This window comes from Amblyraja radiata, chromosome 13 (assembly GCF_010909765.2).
Source record: "Amblyraja radiata isolate CabotCenter1 chromosome 13, sAmbRad1.1.pri, whole genome shotgun sequence".
Taxonomy (NCBI): Eukaryota; Metazoa; Chordata; class Chondrichthyes; order Rajiformes; family Rajidae; genus Amblyraja; species Amblyraja radiata.
The window spans coordinates 8,711,951-8,724,641 of NC_045968.1; the positions used below are offsets into that span (position 1 = coordinate 8,711,951).

General features: G+C 41.4%; 1 protein-coding gene across 1 annotated transcript in view; it reads left to right on the plus strand.

The window, feature by feature from the left end:
• nmd3 (NMD3 ribosome export adaptor) overlaps window positions 1-12,691 on the plus strand; it is a 43,899-nt gene that overhangs the window by 5,376 nt on the left and 25,832 nt on the right. The window contains exons 2-4 of the mRNA XM_033031181.1: window positions 8,822-8,963; window positions 9,960-10,094; window positions 11,339-11,435. Of these exons, the coding sequence (XP_032887072.1) occupies window positions 8,914-8,963; window positions 9,960-10,094; window positions 11,339-11,435 (282 nt within the window). The 5' untranslated portion in view covers window positions 8,822-8,913. The remainder of the gene's footprint in view (window positions 1-8,821; window positions 8,964-9,959; window positions 10,095-11,338; window positions 11,436-12,691) is intronic.

A 12,691-nucleotide genomic window follows, 5' to 3' on the forward strand; every position in this document is an offset into this window, starting at 1 on the left:
TAAAGCCCTAACTTGTTCAACCTTTCTCTGTAACTTAGTTGCTGAAACCCAGGCAACATTCTAGTAAATCTCCTCTGTACTCTCTCTATTTTGTTGACATCCTTCCTATAATTAGGCGACTAAAATTGTACACCATACTCCAGAATTGGCCTCACCAATGCCTTGTACAAGTTTAACATTACATCCCAACTTCTATACTCAATGCTCTGATTTATAAAGGCCAGCACACCAAAAGCTTTCTTTACCACCCTATCTACATGAGATTCCACTTTCAGGGAACTGTGCACAGTTATTCCTAGATCCCTCTGTTCACCTGCATTCTTCAATTCCCTACCATTTACCATGTACGTCCTATTTTGATTTGTCCTGCCAAGATGTAGCACCTCACACTTATCAGCGTTAAACTCCATCTGCCATCTTTCAGCCCACTCTTCCAACTGGCATAAATCTCTCTGTAGACTTTGAAAATCTACTTCATTATCCACAACCCCACCTATCTTAGTATCATCTGCATACTTACTAATCCAATTTACCACACCATCATCCAGATCATTGATGTACATGACAAACAACAGTGGACCCAACACAGATCCCTGTGGCACCCCACTAGTCACTGGCCTCCAACCTGACAAACAACCATCCACCATTACTCTCTGGCATCTCCCATTCAGCCACTGTTGAATCCATCTTGCTACTCCACCATTAATACCCAACAATTGAACCTTCTTAACCAACCTTCCGTGAGGAACCTTGTCAAAGGCCTTACTGAAGTCCATATATACAACATCCACTGCTTTACCCTCATCAATTTCCCGAGTAACCTCTTCAAAAAATTCAAGAAGATTAGTCAAACATGACCTTCCAGGCAGAAATCCATGTTGAGCAAGTTTATTTAAGGAGACACTAGGAACTGCAAATGCAGGAATCTTGAGTAAGTGCTGGAGGGACTCAGTGGGCCAGGCAGCATCTGTGGAGGAAATGGACAGATATTTCGGGTTTTTCAGATTGGTTGGACTCACTTTCATGGTGGCATAGTTCAAGTTCAAGTTCAAGTGAGTTTATTGTCATGTGTCCCTGATAGGACAATGAAATTCTTGCTTTGCTTCAGCACACAGAACATAGTAGGCATTTACTACAAAACAGATCAATGTGTCCATATACTATAATATAAATATATACACACACATGAATAAATAAAATGATAAAGTGCAAATAACAGATGATTGGTTATTAATAATCAAGGTTTTGTCCGAGCCAGGTTTAATAGCCTGATGGCTGTGGGGTAGTAGCTATTCCTGAACCTGGTTGTTGCAGTCTTCAGGCTCCTGTACCTTCTACCTGAAGGTAGCAGGGAGATGAGTGTGTGGCCAGGATGGTGTGGGTCTTTGATGATACTGCCAGCCTTTTTGAGGCAGCGACTGCGATAAATCCCCTCGATGGAAGGAGGTCAGAGCCGATGATGGACTGAGCAGTGTTTACTACTTTTTGTAGTCTTTTCCTCTCCAGGGCGCTCAAGTTGCCGTACCAACCCGGGTTCACTCCTAACCTCAGGTGCTGTCAGTGTGGAGTTTGCACATTCTCTCTGTGACCGTGTGGGTTTCCTCTGTGTGCCCTGGTCTCCTCCCACATCCCAAAGGCATGCGGGGTTGTAGGTTAATTGGCCTCTGTAAATTTCCCCTAGTGTGTAGTGGATGAGAAAAGTGGGATAATATAGAACTAGTGTGAACGAGTGGTCGATGGTCAACATAGACTTGATGGGCCAAAGTGCCTGTTTCCATGCTGTATCTCAAAACTAAACAACTGCAGGAGGAGGGGATTCAGATAGCTGTGTCATTGGCAAAGTTATTTGGCAGTAGGGGCATGTACAAATTGGATTTGTGGTACCTTAACAAAGCTGGAAACATGACACTAATGAGAGGACCATTGTGCAAAGGGGAAAAGTTCAAACTCCTTTGATAGAGAATGGGCCATTGGATATAGAATCATCAAGGTGCTGAAAGAACTGTTAAAAGAGAATTTGTTAGAATAAAGAAGGGCTACATGTGATCATGGAAAATACAGAGGTCTTAGATCTGGAATGTGTCTGTGCAGATGCAGAGCTTGTTTAATAGACAGGTAAGCCACAAGTGAAAACACTTATGCAGCAACATGTTTGCATTTGTGGTAATGGGAGGAGTATATACTATATGGTTAATTTTGGTAGTTGTTTAGTTTAGTTTATTACTTTTATGTTCCCAGGTACAGTGAAAAGCATTTTTGTTGCGTTATTCAGTCAGTGAAAAAACCATTATGATTACAATGATGCCGTCTACAGTGTCCAGATATAGGATGAAGGATATAACATTTAGTGAAAGATCAGTTAAGTCCGATTAAAGATAGTTCAAAGGTCTCCAATGAGGAAGGTGAGATCAGGATTGCTGTCTAGTTGGAGGGAGGATCGTTCAGTATAAAGTATTCAGCAGAGAAATGGAAAAAGAAATAGGAGAAGTGCAGGAAAAATGCAGGAAAAATGTTCCCAATGTTGGGCGAGTCCAGAATCAGGGGCCACAGTCTTAGAATAAAGGGGAGGTCATTTAAGACTGAGGTGAGAAAAAACTTTTTCACCCAGAGAGTTGTGAATTTATGGAATTCTCTGCCACAGAGGGCAGTGGAGGCCAAATCACTGCATGGATTTAAGAGAGAATTAGATAGAGCTCTAGGGGCTAGTGGAGTCAAGGGATATGGGGAGAAGGCAGGCACAGGTTATTGATAGGGGACGATCAGCCATGATCACAATGAATAGCGGTGCTGGCTCAAAGGGCCGACTGGCCTCCTCCTGCACCTATTTTCTATGTTTCTATGAGTGGTAGCAGTTTTAAGGGAAAACAATATTAATCTGAAAGAGGCCAACAGAGTTCAAAAATGGAATCCACTTTGAGGGAATGGTGGAAAAGTAGTGAAAATAATCTGCTACATTTTATATCCCATTAGTGGGAAAAACACGGGAGTGACAAAAATCCGAGAACTGCTGAAGGAACTAAGACAACATCTGTGGGAACGGGCAGCCAACATTTTAGGTGGAGACCCTTTTATCAAGATTCAGACCCAAGGCAACCTTGCAATAACCCCACAGATACAGAGCTGAAGTTACATTAAAAGAATCCCAGAACTTTTATCAGACAGAAGGAAGTAATTCAACCCATTGTTTGTGCTTTTCAAAAAGGCACCACTACACAGCTTAATTCCACCTTTCAGCACTAGCTCTGTAGTCCTTCAGCTCATTGTGCTTCCAGTAATAATCCAAGTACATGTCGATGAAAGCTTCTCTCTCTGCCATGCAGTGTGTTTCAAAGATCCACCTTCTGGGCAAAAATAAAACATACTCCCTTTTCAAATCTTTCTATCAATCCCTCTGTGTCAATGGCCCTTTCTTTTAAAAATTATGCAATGGGGAACAGATCATTCCTATTTACAGTATCTGTAAATCCAGTACCGCTCAAAATGTTAGACTTCCCAATTTAGTCTCTCAGCCGCTAAAGAAAACAACGCTAGCTTATCCCCTCTTTCCTCATAGCTACAATTATCCTTCGTAAATCTTTGCAAATCTCCTTTGCATTTTCCCCAGTGCTCATAATGTGGTGGCCACAAACTGAACATTGTATTCCAGCTGTGGCCTAACCAGTATTATACATAATTTGAGCACACACTCCCTGCCTGTACATTCAGTTCTTTATTTAATAAAATAAAACATCCTGTATGTATTTTTAACAATCTTTTTGACCTTTCCTGCAATCTAGATTTGGGAATACATACTTCAAAATCTTTCTGTTCCTTCTAAAAATCTTATCAACACCTCTAGAAGACAGACACAAAAGCTGGAGTAACTCCAGCATCTCCGGAGAAAAGGTTATCAACACCTTCTATTCCATAAAAAAGTGCTTAGTGATTTAAAATGAGATGTATAAATTAGATATATTACAATTAGAGGTTGTGTTGTATTGTTTACAATTATGTCCAGTACTCCTGCCATGGCATGGTGGCGCAGTGGGAGTTGTTGCCTTACACTGCCAGATACCCAGTTTTGATCTATGGATGCTGTCTATATGCAGTTTGTACATTCTCCATGTGACCACGTGGATTTTCTCTGGGTGCTCCGGTTTCCTCCCACTCCAAAGAGATGCAGGTTTGTAAGATTGGCTTTGGTAAAAATTGTAGATTGTGCCTAGTGTGTGGGATAGTGCTCGTGTATTGGTGATTGTTGGTCGGCACAGACTCAGTGGGCCTGAAGGGCCTGTTTCTCCCCTGTATCTCTAAACTAAACTAAACTGTTATAAATCACCATTTAAATTATTCCACTTTCAGATCTCCAACTTAGCTGATGTTGTTTATTTCTCAAAATTTCTCAGGACTGGCTGCTTTCCGTAGACCTGGTGAAACAGCTGAAGTTTCCACAGCACATTGCCACCACCCTGAGGCCAGATATCCTCCTGGTCTCAGAGGCGACCAAAAACATCGTCTTGTTGGAACTGACAGTGCCGTGGAAGGACCGTCTGGAGGAGGCCCACGAGAGGAAGATGGCCAAGTATGAAGAGCTGGTCATAGACTGCCGTAAGCAGGGCTGGAAGGCAAGGTGTATGCCCATCGAGGTTGGCTGCAGAGGTTTTGCAGGGCAATCGCTCTACAAAGCCTTGAATGCACTGGGCATCAACGGAGTGGCAAGGAGAAGGGCCATCAAGAACACCACAGAGGTAGCGGAGAAGGCATCAAGATGGCTCTGGATCAGGAGAGGAGGTCCATGGGGAGGAGCGAATGCCACCTGAACACAAGTCGTGGTCTGATCAACCACGGCTGGGTCGCCTGGGTGAGGGTGTCTGATGTTGAAAGACCCGAAACACCCAATGACCCTAGGTTACATCACTGATGATGTGTTCAGGAGCATCTATCGATGTATTTGTATCAATCAAATGGTCAGCCTAACCCATAGATACTTCATCGAGTGGACTTGTTAGATTGAATCCTCCGCTAATAACGAGGCCAATATTCATATTTCTAATTCTTTATTTTAGTTATTCACAGTTGAGGTAATGTGATCAGCGTATGATCAGTTTCTCATTAACCATTTCGGCTGCATTCTCCTGGTACACTGAATACTGGATGTACCATCTGTTGCATACTTCATCCATGCGAACTTGCCATCAGACCTGTTAGCCCCTGTGAATTGTTTTGTATTTGATAAATCCATGGTGCCTGGTTTATCAATGTTCTTTTGTGTATTGCAAACAGTCCTCTAAGCAGATTCCGCACTGTTTTTAGTTCTTATCACAGGAGCTTTTTCCTTAAGCAATTTTTAGTTTGCAGGATAATTCTAATCTCGCATTCCAGGCACTCACTACTGTCTGTGTAAAAGAACTGCCCTGCATATCTCCTTTAAACTTTGCCCTTCTCACCTTAAAGCTGTGCCCTCTAGTATTTGAATTTTCCATCCTGGGAAAAATATTCGGATTGTCTACCATAAGACATTACAACTGAAGATGTTTCAAACGTGTTAAACTCTCATGCACAGACCCTTCTTACCTCGAGTATGTTCAGTGGAGATGATTTGGTTTCGGGGATAAACGTTTGCCATATGATGTGAAATCGAGTAGACTGTTCTATACTCTCTAGAGTTTAGGAAAATGAAAGGAGATCTACAAAATTCTTACAGGGCTTGTTTGTGGCTTAAGAGGATTAGAATCAGTATTAACAATTTGCAACTGGTGATAGGCAGGCCATTCAGAACCAAGACGAAATCAAAATCTCACAGGGGGCGTATGTTTGGAATTTTCATTTGTTTAATTCCCACAAAGCAGAAATTAATAGATTCTGGAAATTAAAGGAAGCAAGTGATAGAGTCATAGAGCATGTTATCTGGCCCATATAAACTAGGCTCAACTTATACCTGCCAAACAAGATGCCCAATATATGCTCGTCCCATTTGCCCACATTTGGCCCACATCCATCTAAACCTTTCCTATCCATGCACCTGTCCAAATGCATTTTAAATGTTGTATTTTACCAGTCTGAACTATTTCCTCTGGCAGCTCGTTCCACATATCCACCACCCTTCAAATAAAAAATTGCCCCTCAGATTCCTATCAAACCATTCCCATTTCACCTTCAACATAACCCTCAATACATTGTAAATGGCTCGATTATAATCATTTCTGTTCACTGGTTAGCATGGTTAACAAAAGCTTTTCACTACACCACATGACAATAAACTAAACTGAACCTCTAGTTCTTGATTCGCTTACCCTTGGAAAAAGACTCTGTGCATTCACCCTATTTATTCCTCTCCTGATTTTAAACACCACATATCACCCCTCAGCCTTCTGCACTCCAAATAATAAAGTCTTAGCCTGCCCAAACTCTCCCTATGGTTCAGCCCCTCAAGTCCTGGCAACATCATTGTAAATCTTCTTGACACTCTTTCTAGTTTGACAAAATCATTCCTTTAACAGAGAGACCAAAACTGAACACAATACTACAAATGCAACCTTACCAATATCTTGTACAACTGTAACACAACGGTCGCTCCATTTAAATAGACAATAGACAATATGTACAGGAGTAAGCCAATCAGCCGTTCGAGCCAGCACCGCCATTCAATGTGATCATGGCTGATCATCCACAATCAGTACCCTGTTCCTGCCTTCTCCCCATATCCCCTGACTCCGCTATCTTTAAGAGCCCTATCTAGCTCTCTCTTGAAAGTATCCAGAGAACCGGCCTCCACCGCCTGTAGAAATCCCTCGTAGAAATCTCTATTAGAAATCCCTAGTGAGACCACAACTGGAGTATTGTGTGCAGTTTTGGCCTCCAAATTTGAGGAAGGACATTCTTGCTATGAGGGAGTGCAGCGTGGGTTCACAAGGTTAATTCCCGGGATGATGGGACTGTAATATGTTAATAGAATGGAGCGACTGGGTTTGTATACACTGGAATTTAGAAGGATGAGAGGATATCTTATTGAAACATATAAGGTTAATAAGGGATTGGACATGCTAGAGGCAGAAAACATGTTCCCAATGTTGGTCCAGAACCAGGGGCCACAGTTAAAGAATAATGGGTGGGCTATTAAGAACGGAGATGAGGATTAACTTTTTCACCCAGAGAGTTACGAATCTGTGGAATTCTCTTCCTCAGAGGCCAATTCTCTGGATGCTTTCAAGAGAGAGTTAGATAGAGCTCTTAAAGATAGCGGAGTCAAGGGATATGGGGGGAAGGCAGGAACGGGCTACTGATGTGGATGACAGCCATGATCACAGTGAATGGCGGTGCTGGCTCGTAGGGCTGAATGACCTATTCCTGCACCTATTGTCTATATATAGACACAATGTGCTGGAGTAACTCAGCGGGTTAGACATCAACTCCGGAGAGAAAGGATGGGTGATGATTTGGATTAGGATCCTCCTTCAGACCCAATCCGAAACGTCACCCATCCTTTTTCTCCAGGTATACTGAGCTACTCCAGTACTTTATTTGTTTATACACAAAATTGCTGGAGACTCAGCGGGTGCAGCAGCATCTATGGAGCAAAGGAAATAGGCGATGTTTCGGGCCGAAACCCTTCTTCAGACTAGTTTAGTTTAGAGATACAGTGCAGAAACAGGCCCTTCAACTCACCGAGTCTGCGCAGACCAGCGATCCATCCGCACATTAGCGCCATCCTACACACTTGGGACAATTTATAATTTTACTGAATGTAAAAGGAGGTTTAAGAAGGAACTGCAGATGCTGGAAAATCGAAGGTAGACAAAAATGCTGGAGAAACTCAGCGGGTGAGGCAGCATCTATGGGGCGATGGAAATAGGCAACGTTTCGGGTCGAAACCCTTCTTCAGATTATTAAGGGATTGGACATTCTGAAGAAGGGTTTCGACCTGAAACGTTGCCTATTCCCTTTGCTCCATAGAATGCTGCCTCACCCGCTGAGTTTCTCCAGCATTTTTGTCTACCTGTAATTTTACTGTAGCCAATTAACCTACAAATCTGTACATCTTTGTTGTGTGGGAGCAACCAGATGCAACTAAATTTAAAGTAGCTCTTTCTTCCCAATAACCCTTTCTGGCTTAAGTCCTCCCTCCACCACCTCCAGTTTAAATTCCATTTGGAATATTTTGGAGAACCAAGAAACCAAGGAGCAGAGCGGAGCACCCGGAGAAAATCCACGCTCTACATTGTGCCACATTTTTGTATACTCGGTACCTTGCCTGCTGAAGACTTGTGCCAAAAGCCTTCTTGACCACAGTATCTACCTGCAACACACTACATACAGGGAACTATCCGAAACGTCACCCATCCTTTTTCTCCAGTGATACCGAGCTACTCCAGCACTTTATTTGTTAAGTTTAGTTTAGAGATGCAACGCATAAACAGGCCCTTCAGCCCATAGTACAGGGAACTATGTACCTGCACTCCTAGATCCCTCTGCCCTACAACACTCCCCAGCCAGAGCCCTGCCATTCAGTGTGAAGTTGCAGTTGGTCCTGGTTTGTCTTCCCAAATGGGGGGGGGGCCACGCATGGTGATGGCGGTGAGGGGGCGGGGGGATGAACCACGATCTGGATGAATGGAGGAGCAGCATTGAAGGGCATAAAGGCAAAGATCTTATAGAAGATCCTTGCATAAAGGGGCTTCTGTTTGCAGGAGGTGGAGTTGGTTGGTGGCCTGCGTGACAGGCGCGGCGCGGGCAGCTGGCGGCGGGGTCCTGCGGGGGGAGGGAGCGCACGTTGTCGCGCAGCGGCGGCCATTGTGGGGGAGAAGGAGCGGAGTGTGAGGGGAGGAGAGGGGCCGGGGAACAGGGCGAGTGAGCCGAGGCCGCGCTTCACCCTCTGGTCTTCCAGTCTCCCGGCAGCCAGGTGGCGAGGAGAGGGTTGGACCGGACTGACCAGGCATGGAGTACATGCAGCTGCCCGCCGCCGCCGCCGACACCCAGAGCCACATGTAAGTGCCGCTGCCGCTCGCCATCGGCCTGCCGTCCAGTCCCGTTGACCACCCCCTTCCCCAAAGCTGCAAATCTGTAAATCTGTAATACAAGAAACAAAAAAACTAGACCTGAAAGTGTTGCGAACACACAGCAGGTTAGGCAGCATCTGTGTCAGATGTCCTGACTTTCTCTTTCCACTGATGCTGCCTGACTTTGTGAGAGTTGGCTGCAATTTTACGTCATGTTTCTGCTGAGTTCCTCCACTACTTTCTGCTCTCAATATTTCAGCAACGGCAGTCTTGCGTTTCTAGAATATCTGACCTGATGCCTTTACTGCTTCTCTTTTCGCAGAGCAACAGTAGGCATCCATCTGAGTTGGATGATCAGCCATGATCATATTGAATGGCGGTGCAGGCTCGAAGGGCCGAATGGCCTACTCCTGCACCTATTTTCAATGTTTCTAACAGATTGCTGGAAGAGTTCTGTTGCAGATTTCAGCATCTACATTCTCTATTGTCTTCTCTTTCCCGAGATGCTGCCGGTCTTGCTGATTGTTTCCAGCTTTATAATGCATTATTATAGTCTTCGCTAATTCTACTTTATAGTGTTCTGCCCTTAGCTTTCCATACCACGGTGTTTCAGGTGCTCTCCTAAATTATTCTTAAATAATAATGCTTGTCTCCAACCTCTGCCATCCCTGAATAAATAAATTAATTGATGCTATGGTTATTAAGAAATTCCTGACAACCTATTTGTAAATTAAGCATTGAATTAGCTTATTCTAGTAATGTTTTCTGAAGTCACCTGAAACATTGTATTGTTCTGTCTTTCATATTGTAAGCATTTATAGTTAAAAATTAAAAAAGGGGTTTCACTGAGTTGGTAAAGTTCGAAAGATTCAGTCTTGCCAATTCTCTTTGCAGAACATAGAAAGGTATATATTGCTACTTAATGTCTTGTCAGTAAAAACCCTTAGATATAATCAAATTAATTTGTTTTTCATTGATTCTTAGCCTATGTTGCCAGTGCGGTATTCCCATATCTCCAAATCCTGCAAATATGTGTGTTGCCTGCTTGCGGATCCAAGTTGATATCACAGAAGGAATCCCTAAACAAGTTAATGTACATTTTTGCAAGCAATGTGAAAGGTAATAATTGCAGATTTTAACTGTTTTGTTTTATTAAGTATGTGTATATGAGGACAGGAGAAAGCACACATTTGAATAATATTGTCCATCAAAGAAATTGTGGCTTCCTTAAATTGGCGCAGGCCCAAGAATTACTTGACTGCCACGTTTTATCCATAGAGGAGGCTTGGTTTGAATTTATAGTCCTAATTTTTTTTTTAATGTTATTTTCAGCATTGATCGGAATATTTTGGTTATTATACAATGGCTCGTATTATATTATACAGTTAGGATAATACAGTATTATACAGTTAGGATAAACACCTCATAAATCTGACCACCCCCCACCCCATTTTATGGAGTGTTGAAAGTTAAACATGGTGTCAATAAGTATTTCAAAATTATTATTTTTAAATGCTAATTCAAGCCAACTGAATATCTGAGTTTAAAAATATACCAATGTCATTTAATCACATTGAGCATGAAAACTTCAGATTCATAATCTGCTTATTTAGACTTTCAGCGGGTTAGTAAGATTATTTTGTGAAGATTAGTTTGAAATGGTTTGACATATTTGGCTTTTTCAAAGTTCTTAAATGTTATTCTTGTCAAAGACTTCAAATCAATTTCTACAAAAATGGCTCATTTGATATAAATGGCCAAATGTAAACCATTGCATGATTTCACTTATTCAAAAGTATTAATGACAGATTAAAACATACTTCATTTTCATACCTTGGATAAATGTTATAAATATATTTGCATTTTCAGGAGATTTATTTTCATTCATTGTAATCTACAATTGCTTCTTCCATTAAGCAGAAGCCAAATTATTAGTTTTATTTAGGATTTATGTGATAGATTCTGGGCTTTGAGGAGATCAACAATTTTCCCCCGCCTCACCCCAACCTCCCTCCCCTCTTTTTATTCATACAATGGCATCTATGATTTTGTGGAACCATATTAGTAGTTATACCAATGAAAATTAAAACTGTGTAAACGGCATTCTCTCTGTGTTATGTGTTTGTAGTTAAATAAGCAAAATAATTATGATGGATGCATTTTAGCAAAAAAAATGAGCTTGGTTTTAATTTTTGGACGTGTAACTTCGACCTAGTATTGTGTTTCTTTTAAATTAGCTGCAATTGATGTACGATGAAATATTTCGCCATGTTGCATATCCAAATTAAGCCTGGTTGCTGAAATTCATCATGCTTGCTTAGATGAATTAACTTGGATGCTAACTTTTGTTTTTACCTCCACAGATATCTTCAACCCCCTAGTACCTGGATGCAATGTGCATTGGAATCAAGAGAACTTTTAACATTGTGTCTTAAAAAATTGAAGTCTCCATTAAGCAAAGTTAGTAGATTGGGTAATCTGGCAAAATTTGCTTTTTATCTCGGGTTCTATTTTTAAGAACCATTTAATTGCAGTCAAAGAATATGTGTTTCGTAGATTAAGCTGTAATAATTTCTTATCTGTTTGAAAGATCTCGTTATTAATTCCAAACGACTTCTGATCATATATTTTGCAATACAGAACTAGAAAATGTAAATATTTACTTCTTTTGAAGAGGGAGTTGATATGTTGGTTTACAAAATTGATTTATCAATATTTAAGTGTACTCACAAGCTCTTCAGTGTGACATCACTTTATGAAGAAGGTGTAAATCAGCATCTGCATTTCATTCGTACAAATCACTTTATGTATAGTGACTCTGTAAAGTTGTCAATTTTCCAGTTTTTCTATGGCTTGGTTCAAAATAAGATATTTAGGTTGACCACTGAACTACTGACAGCTGGCAGATTTGTTCCTATCAAAAACCTCATAGATGAGACTGATGTAAAAGATGCCGTTCCAATCCAGATGGTAGGCTGCGAGAACGCTACTCGGAGAATAGTCGCGTCCCCGCCAGGAAACGACTGGGAAGCGGTTTCCCCCTTCCCCTACCCCCCTCCCTCACATAGAAAAACTAAAGAAACTCCAAAACACACTTTTAAGACAAACTAATTTTTTTTTAAAAGATAGGAAAAAAACGGACAGACTGTAGGCAGAGGCTTCCTTCAATACGGCGCCCCAATAATTAAAGGTTATAGAGTCAGAACATGAGTGCTTTCCGGCCTTGCTGTTTTCTTCAGCAATGCCTGATTGCAGTACTCTTCCTTGGATTAGGAAATAACTTTTCAATTGTCGAGTTGTTTTCGGGGAAGTGACAGATGCTGGCAGTTCACCACAAGACTAATTTTGGGCAATTCTGTTGTCAGCTGTACTTAAAATTGTATTGCTGTCAATTTAACCCATTTGTTATATTTTGTAAAACCACCCAAAAGATCAGTCAGCTTATGTGCAAAGAGAAACAGAGTCAATTTTCAAGTTGAAGATGCTTCAGCAGATTGCCTTTTAGTCATAAAGCATTTTCAACTCGGAGTGCTGCTAACACCTGATACTACTTCTTAAAAATCCTTAAATCTATTTGTTTGAAAATTAGAATTACATTTTTTTTGGCGTTTCTCTATTTTATAATAAAAATAATCCAAATTATTTTGACCAAGGCATTAGTATGTAATATGCATTAAAAAAAATCTCAAATGTCATTTAAAATTAATCGTAGCAAT